Genomic DNA, 9,666 nt, shown 5'->3' on the forward strand with positions numbered 1-9,666 from the left:
TCTTGTGTCTGTTGTGCAGAAGAAGGAGCTTCACCTGCAGTTGCTGTTGTAAAAACAGTTCCAGCTCCACCTGAACCAGTGCTCACAAGCTCTCAGCTCAAACCCGCCCCAGATGTCAGAATCACCTCCACTTCTTCAACCTTCTCTGCTCTTCCGTCTTCCCTGGCCTCTAACCCTCCAACAAGTCCTCCAGTGCTGCCTGCAAGCACAACTCCAAAGGAAAAACAAAGCAGCGCTCTGACACCCTCTACCACAGTCAAAGCCTCTCCATCCTTTGTCTTAATGAAGCCCCAGAGTCCAATAAATGTGGTGACCCCTATGACCCAGGCCCCAGTCACATCTTCGCCTCCTGTTGTAATCCCACATTCCACCCCTACAAAACCTTTAGTCGTGTCGGTTCCCACCTACGTCCCTGCAATTGCTGCCACCTCTCGCGTGGCTCCCACCCCTGTGTCTTTTTCCCCGCAAGTGCTCCAGACCTTTGGCCTGAGCCCCATCGCAGAGGGGGCCAGCACCCCAACCCGAGGCACCCCGTCTGGACGCACCACCCCATTTACTGCTCTGCGGCAGGGAGTTCCACAGAAACCATACACCTTCCTGGATGAGAAGGCCAGGTTAGACAGAAGATGGTTTACTGCATCTAACTGTAGTCATGTAAAAAAAAAACATTGGACACCCCATGAAATACTCAGTTCTTTATTAAGGAACCTCCATGTATTAATGTTTAATATTATTTTTTATTTATATTGAGGAAAAGAAGTGCCACAAAAAGCATCCCCAAACCTCCCTGCTTCATGATATGTGCCTGAAAAACTGTAATTTTAAGTGGGAATACATATGAGGTGTCCTAATTTATCTAAATTTAGATCAATTCAGATTTGTAGATTTTATAACAAAAGCTACTCTGTTTCCTGTATTCAGAGGTCGGTTTGGGGTGATCCGTGAGTGCAGGGAGAATGCGACTGGGAAAATCTACATGGCCAAAATCATTCCCTACAGCCAGGAGAGCAAGCAGGGAGTACTGAAGGAGTACGAGATCCTGAAGTCACTTCACAATGAAAAGATTATGGCCCTCCATGAGGCCTACGTCACACCACGCTACCTTGTGCTGGTGGCTGAGTACTGCACTGGCAAAGAGCTGCTGTACACCCTCACTGACAGGTAGGAGAGAAGTAAATGAACTGAATATAAATAGCTTTTTCCCAGGCATACCAACAACTCAAAGTGCTTTACACTAGAGCCACATTCACCCAATCGCACTCACATTCATACACCGATCGGTAGGCAACTTGAGGTTAAGCGTCTTGCTCAGGGGCAAATCAACATGTGGCTGAAGGCAGCTGGAATTGAACCCAAGGCTCTTGGATTGCAAAATGACTCCATAGTCTCCTCATAATTAAAATGTTTTTAATCTTATTTTAAGTGATGGATCTGCAAAAAATAGTTAAGTTGGTAAAGTGAAATGAGAAAAATATACATAAAAAGAACAATAACAAAAACTCGCATATGTGAAGCCCCTAAAATGTTCTGGTGCAACTAATTACCTTTAAAGGTCATATAATTAGTCAAATGAAATCCACCTGTGTGCAATCTAAGTGTCACATGATCTGTCAGTATAAACACACCTTTTCTGAAAGGCCCCAGAGGTTACAACACCACTAAGCAAGAGGCATCACACAGTGAAGACCAAGGAGCTCTCCAAACAGGTCAGGGATAAAGTTGTTGAGAAGTACAAGTCAGGGTGGGGTTATAACAAATCTTTGATGTTCGAGAATCATCAAATCCATTATCTTGAAATAGAAAGCACATAGTACCACAAAAAAACTCCCAAGAGAGGGCTTCCCACTAAAACTCACAGACCAGTCAAGGAGGGCATTATTTAGAGAGGCACCACAGGGACCAAAGGTAACCCTGGAGGAGTTGCAGAGTTCTACACCAGAGACTGGAGTATCTGTCTATAGCTCCAAAATAAGCCATACACTCCATAGAGCTGGGCTTTGTGGAAGAATGGCGGGAAAAAAAAGCTGTTACTTGGTGTTAAAAATAAGAAGGCCAATTCTGAGTTTGCTAGAAGGCACGTAGATGACTCCCCAAATGTATGGAGGAAGGTGCTCTGGTCAGATGAGACTGAAATTTCACTTTTCAGCCACCAAGGAAATGGCTTTGTCTGGTGCAAAACCAATACATGCCATCACCCCACAATGAAACATGGTGGTGGCAGAATCATCCTATGGGAATGTTTTTCAGCAGTGGGGACTGGGAAACTAAGTCTGGGTCTAAGTCGAGGGAAAGATGGATAGTAGTAAATACAGGAATATTCTTGAGAAAAACCTGTATCAGTCTGCCTGTGATTTGAGATTGGGATGGAGGTTCACCTTCCAGCGAAAGCATACTGCTAAAGCAACACTCGAGTGGTTTAATATTAAACATTTAATGTGTTGGAATTGGATAGTCAAAGTTCTGACCTCAATCAAATTGACAATCTGTGGTTATGCTTGAAGATCGCTGTTAACAAGGGAAAACCATCCAACATGAAGGAGCTGGAGCACTTTTCCCTTGAGGAACGGGCAAAAATCCCAGTGGCACGATGTGGCAAAGCTCATAGAGACTTATCCAAAGTCACTTGCAACTGGAATTGCCACAAAAGGTGGCTCTACAAAGTACTGCCTTTAGGGGGATGAACAGTTATGCATGCTGAAGGTTTCTGTTATTATGTCTTATTTGTTGTTTGCTTCACAATAAAAAAATAATACATCGTCAAAGTTGTTGGAATGTTCTGTAAAGTAAATGGTACAAACTCCTACAAAACATGAAAATGCCAATGGGGGTGAATACTTTTGTAAGGCCCCGTATAGCAAACTGAGATGCACTCAGTTGGATGTTGCACCTTTTGAAATGCTCCTTTTATTTCACTCACTGAAGGTTTCGGTATTCCGAGGATGATGTAGTTTGCTACCTGGTTCAGATTCTCCAGGCTGTCGAGTACCTCCACAATCACCGAGTCCTCCACCTAGACCTCAAGCCCGAAAACATCTTGGTGACCAACCTCAATGTTGTTAAGATTATAGATTTTGGCAGTGCTCAGAGTTTCAACCCTCTCAACCTTGAACCCCAGGGTACAGGAGCAGGAACACTGGAGTACATGGGTAAGGATACAGTTCAGAACTTATGTTCCACACTTAAAAAAAAAAGCCAGTAATATTTGATTTTGAAAATTCTTCTTTCTGATAAGCTCCTGAGATGGTAAGGGGGGAAGTTGTTGGTCCTCCTGCTGATATTTGGACGGTTGGAGTCATCACCTACATCATGTAAGTTTCATCTTAGTCATGCTACTTCAACTAAAAGTATCTTTAAAGATCAAAAATTGAGCTTGGAACGTGTGAGCTTTGGTTTCTAGACAGGGGAAATTTTTTCTTTCCAAATTTTTAAGCAGATTGAACATGAACATTAAAAACATGGACTACAGGCTTTTGGTAAAGTTTTGAAAAGTTTGGACTTTTATCTATTCTCCAATAGATCATCATTCTGAATCACATTGTCTAAAAGTTGCATCCATCCATCCATCCATCCATCCATCCATCCATCTTATCGTCAACTCTATCCATCCATCCATCCATCTGATCGTCAATTCCATCCATCCATCCATCCATCTGATCGTCAATTCCATCCATCCATCCATCCATCCATTCACTCATCCATCTATCCATCCATCCATCCATCCATCCATCAATCCATCCATCCATCCATCTGATCGTCAATTCCATCATCCATCCATCCATCCACCTATCCATCCATCCATCCATCCATCCATCCATCCATCTGATCGTCAATTCCATCATCCATCCATCCATCCATCCATCCATCCATCCATCCATCAATCCATCCATCCATCCATCTGATCGTCAATTCCATCATCCATCCATCCATCCACCTATCCATCCATCCATCCATCCATCCATCCATCCATCTGATCGTCAATTCCATCATCCATCCATCCATCCATCTTATCGTCAACTCTATCCATCCATCCATCCATCCATCCATCTGATCGTCAATTCCATCCATCCATCCATCCATCCATCCATCCATCCATCTGATCGTCAATTCCATCCATCCATCCATCCATCCATCCATCCATTCACTCATCCATCCATCCATCCATCCATCCATCGGATCGTCAATTCCATCATCCATCCATCCATCCATCCATCCATCCATCCATCCATCCATCTGATCATCAATTCCATCATCCATCCATCCATCCATCCATCCACCCATCCATCCATCCATCCATCCTTCCACCCATCCATCCATCCATCCATCCATCCACCTATCCATCCATTCATCCATTCATCCATCCATCCATCCATCCATGTAATTTAGGTTTGAAATATTATGGAATTTGGGCAAAAAACATTTAATGTATAAATCTGGACCTTGAATCTCAAAAGCTGCATAATGTAAAAAAAAAAAACGCTTAGACTTTTTAGTCATTTAAAAATCACTCCGTTTACCTCATTACCTCTGTTTACTTCATACAACTCCACTTATGGAATAAAGTGTTATTTGTTCAGTGTGATAGGATACTCTGTTGCTGCTACCAAGCTTTTAAAAATCTTTGTTCCTTTTTTTTCTCAGGCTTAGTGGTCGACTGCCCTTTGAAGATAAGGACCCTCGACGGGTTGAATCTAAAATCCTGATGGCGAAGTTTGACCCAACCAAACTCTACCCAAATGTTTCCCAAAGTGCCTCAGTTTTTCTCAAGAAGATGTTGAGCAGTTATCCATGGTAACTGCAAATTTATGTAATAAATGTGATAAAAGTAAAGGAATTCATGAGTAAAAAGAGTATAAAGTTCCATTTGTCTCCCTTTCAGGGCTCGTCCAACCACACGCGACTGCTTCACACACGCCTGGCTGCAGGACTCTTACCTGATGAAGTTGAGGAGGCAGACGCTCACCTTCACCTCCAGCCGTCTGAAGGAGTTCCTGGTTGAGCAGCAGAGCCGTCGCACCGAGAGCGCCACCAAGCACAAGGTGTTGCTGCGCACCTACCAGGGCTTGCCACAGAGCCCTCCGTCTGGCACCGCACCACATGTACCCATCCCTCAGTGAATGCAAGGCTGGAGTTTTTAGGGTCGGATCTGCCCCAAAAAGAACCACTGATGCATTGGTGGAAAGCACTGTGGGCAGACAGGTGGACCCACACGGGAGTCCATGTGTTATTTTGGAACAATTTCAAGACTCAACAGGAGCTGCACCCTCAAATGCAGACCACACCGAATCGATTAAATTAACTAACTGCTCAGAAACTGTAGTTAAAGGACAGGAAGATCTTTGGTTTTCTCTTGATTGCATTGCCTCTCAGTAATTTTGTGAATTCTGACATTGCACAGTTTTATTTGCCTTATAGAACGTATGCGTTTCCAATCTGCACGATTGGCTTAGAAGTTGCTATATTTAGTAGTTGTTTAAAAATCGTTTTTGCCATGCAGTTCATTAGTAAACGTGATGGTAACGTACCACCATTAAAGCTGCTAACTTATTTTGCATTTAGTCTAATTTTAAACACCGAAAATATTGTTTTTTCTGAAATATGTTTACTTTTTCCATGTTAATTTATTTGCATGTGTGTGTGAGTGTGTGTGTGTGCATTTTTGAGTCACTTTTCAATTTAGCAGTAAAGCAAAAAACAAAATTAAATAAGGAACATGTTTGTGATTGTTGTTGAGTCTGAAGGGAAACAGTTTTAGGGTGTTTGACGGGAATCTGTCGTACAGCTTCTTGCTCCGTGATCAGTCCTCGACTCTTAACCGTGATCCAGCTGTGAACAGTAACGTTTCTGTAAAGTGTAACATACCTCTGTGATTTGTCGGTATTACAATTCGGCGGATCTGGTTGCTTAACTCACGGTCGTCCAGTCAGTGCCTCAGATAAACGTCAAAAAGTTGATCTTTAATGTGTGTCTTCTTCAGTTGTTTGCAGTATCTGGATATTACAGGGGACAACTCATTCATACACACATTTAGGGCAAATATACATGGAGTCCTTGTAACATTAGAATGTCTTGTGTATTATCAGTCCTGTATGAATTTGGATGGTTCAAGATTTGTAAATGTACCCATTTGTGGTGTTTATATGTGGAAAATGATTGACATGTTTTTATGAGATAGTATGTAATAAAATATTCATACATTTGGGAATATTAATTGTTTTTTAAGTGGAGATCTTGGGTCTATGAAAGTCCAGAGACCAGGATAAGGCAATGAAATCTGACCAAAATTTTATTTTCCTTTGACCTCTGCAGGTAAAATAATTTATAATCCTTATTTATTTACACATAAACCCTATTACCCTAAGAAAAAAAAAGGAAAATGTGAACAAAATTCATACAATTGTACTTTTAGTATTGTTTTTCTTGTGTCTTTCTCTTATTAAGTCTTTTTCTCTCTATTAAACTTACTGTTAAAGTCATTAGGGGTCATAAATCAATCAGTTAGGGTTTGTACAGTTCTGATCCCTAATGACTTTAATAGTAATAAATATATCAGTTAATTGGTTTCTGATGGGAAGAGTAGTTGTTTTGCCATTGGAAAGTTGGAGGTTTCATTCCAGCTTTTTCCCCCGTATCGACGTGCCCCTGGGCAAGGCACTCAACCCCATGATCTCCCCTGATTTGCCTATCGGTGTATGGATATCTAGTCATTTGTGAGTGCTTTTGTGTACAATGCTTTAAGTGTTGTAAGACTAAAATCACTAGTTACGGCCCCCCTGAAGCTGAAACTCCAGGTCTTGTGTCAAAATTATGTATAGTATGTAAAATATATGGAGTACAAAATATAATTCATATATATTTAGATTTATTTTACTAATTCATACGTATTTTCATACCCTATTTCATAAGAATGTCTTCCCCAAAGTCAAACACGTAAGAATTACTCCACACATATAAGTTACAGTATGATATACAGGGGTTGGACAATGAAACTGAAACACCTGGTTTTAGACCACAATGATTTATTAGTATGGTGTAGGGCCTCCTTTTGCGGGCAATACAGCGTCAATCCGTCTTGGGAATGACATATACAAGTCCTGCACAGTGGTCAGAGGGATTTTAAGCCATTCTTCTTCCAGGATAGTGGCCAGGTCACTACGTGATACTGGTGGAGGAAAACGTTTCCTGACTTGCTCCTCCAAAACACCCCAAAGTGGCTCAATAATATTTAGATCTGGTGACTGTGCAGGCCATGGGAGATTTTCAACTTCACTTTCATGTTCATCAAACCAATCTTTCACCAGTCTTGCTGTGTGTATTGGTGCATTGTCATCCTGATACACGGCACCGCCTTCAGGATACAATGTTTGAACCATTGGATGCACATGGTCCTCAAGAATGGTCTGGCAGTCCTTGGCAGTGACGCGTCCATCTAGCACAAGTATTGGGCCAAGGGAATGCCATGATATGGCAGCCCAAAGCATCACTGATCCACCCCCATGCTTCACTCTGAGCATGCAACAATCTAGGTGGTACGCTTCTTTGGGGCTTCTCCACACCATAACTCTCCCGGATGTGGGGAAAACAGTAAAGGTGGACTCACCAGAGAACAATACATGTTTTACATTGTCCACAGCCCAAGATTTGTGCTCCTTGCACCATTGAAACCGACGTTTGGGATTGGCATGAGTGACCAAAGGTTTGGCTATAGCAGCCCAGCCGTGTATATTGACCCTGTAGAGCTCCCGACGGACAGTTCTGGTGGAAACAGGAGAGTTGAGGTGCACATTTAATTCTGCCATGATTTGGGCAGCCGTGGTTTTATGTTTTTTGGATACAATCCGGGTTAGCACCCGAACATCCCTTTCAGACAGCTTCCTCTTGCGTCCACAGTTAATCCTGTTGGATGTAGTTCGTCCTTCTTGGTGGTATGCTGACATTACCCTGGATATCGTGGCTCTTGATACATCACAAAGACTTGCTGTCTTAGTCACAGATGCGCCAGCAAGACGTGCACCAACAATTTGTCCTCTTTTGAACTCTGGTATGTCACCCATAATGTTGAGAGCATTTCAATATTTTGAGCAAAACTGTGCTCTTACCCTGCTAATTGAACCTTCACACTCTGCTCTTACTGGTGCAATGTGCAATCAATGAAGACTGGCTACCAGGTTGGTCCAATTTAGCCATGAAACCTCCCACACTAAAATGACAGCTGTTTTAGTTTCATTGTCCAACCCCTGTACTTCAGAGTTCATTTTTATAAACAGATGGGTTTTCTCACAATGAATCTATTGCATATTAGTAAATTTCTTTTGAGAATAAATACTCTGATATGCAATAGATAAACATATGGGTATCAAATAGTTTGCTTAAGGGAATGCATTGGAAGTAGGTTGGGACTAAATGGGGTTAGGACAGGACAACCAAACACAGAGCTGTTTAACATGCTCAACAGTTACAATCCAAAAAGACTGAAAATGTTAAATTAATGTAGAAGATATGACACTATACATCCAATTTTATTTAGCAACAAACACTCACTGCCCAATTTTCAACTATTCAGTTGCTTGCTAAGACAAATAGTCAGTCAGCCAATCAAACGTGGCAGCAACTCAATCCATTTAGGCATCCGGATGTGGAAAAGACAACTTTCTGAAGTTCAAACATTCAGATGATAGGGTCGGAATTTGGAGTAAAACAACATGAAGGTACCTCCATCCTGCCTTGTATCCATGGTTCCCACTGGCAGTGGTAGTGTATTGGTATGGGGGATATTTTCTTAGCACGCTTTAGGTCACTACCAACTGAGCATTTTGGGGCCCATGTGCTCCCCAAATATAACACTGCCAGAGACATGTGAGCCCCTAAAAATACATACAATTTTTAAACTATTTAATTGTAAAATATGGAGTCTAATAAATATATGTATTTTAGAATAAATATATTTGTAATGACAGTTGATCATTTCATTTCATCAGATACTATTTAATTATTTATTGGGACATTTCATGCTACATTTATTCGTTTCATGGGACATTTCATTTTAAATTAATTCATTTTATTTGTCCCTTTTGACCCTCCATACATCTCAGAGGTCACATGATGATTCTAAAAAACATCTCGCGACCCCCTACTGAGTGTCCTACTGAGCGACCCCCCCGGGCGTCCTGATGTCCTGAACCCCTGCTATTGCCAACCTGAATATTGTTGCTGAATGTTTTCACCACTTTATGAACACAACCCATCTTCTGATGATTACTTCCAGCAGGATAGTTCACCATGTCATAAAGCTAAAATCATCTCATATTGATTTCTTAAACATGACAATAAGTTAATTATATTTAAAGAGCCTTTAAATCCAACTTTATATCCAAGCCTTTGATAAGTGGTGGAACATTTGGGATGTGCACCTATCAAATCTGGAGCAATTATGTGATGGTATCATGTCAATATGGATCAAAATTTTATTGGTACCTTGCTGAATTAAGAATTAAGGAAGTTATGAAAGCAAAAGGGGGTCCAACCAGGTATTAGCAAGGCGTACCTAATCAAGTGGCCAATGACTGGGGGGTAAATTTTTTATTATTTAGCAGTTACTAAAGCTCTTTACATAAATTATTTAATGGTAAAGGGTAAGAAAAACAAACTTTTGTTCTGCTCAAACATATT

The 9,666-nt window shown here is 41.4% G+C and overlaps 1 protein-coding gene across 1 annotated transcript in view; it reads left to right on the top strand.

Moving 5' to 3' along the window:
• The window catches only part of spega (striated muscle enriched protein kinase a), a 71,172-nt gene extending 64,970 nt beyond the window's left edge, over positions 1 to 6,202 (top strand). The window contains exons 40-45 of the mRNA XM_047354734.1: positions 20 to 614; positions 922 to 1,161; positions 2,923 to 3,146; positions 3,233 to 3,308; positions 4,639 to 4,788; positions 4,877 to 6,202. Of these exons, the coding sequence (XP_047210690.1) occupies positions 20 to 614; positions 922 to 1,161; positions 2,923 to 3,146; positions 3,233 to 3,308; positions 4,639 to 4,788; positions 4,877 to 5,114 (1,523 nt within the window). The 3' untranslated portion in view covers positions 5,115 to 6,202. The remainder of the gene's footprint in view (positions 1 to 19; positions 615 to 921; positions 1,162 to 2,922; positions 3,147 to 3,232; positions 3,309 to 4,638; positions 4,789 to 4,876) is intronic.
• Positions 6,203 to 9,666: the final 3,464 nt, after the last annotated feature.

Source organism: Girardinichthys multiradiatus, chromosome 24, assembly GCF_021462225.1.
Source record: "Girardinichthys multiradiatus isolate DD_20200921_A chromosome 24, DD_fGirMul_XY1, whole genome shotgun sequence".
Taxonomy (NCBI): domain Eukaryota; kingdom Metazoa; phylum Chordata; class Actinopteri; order Cyprinodontiformes; family Goodeidae; genus Girardinichthys; species Girardinichthys multiradiatus.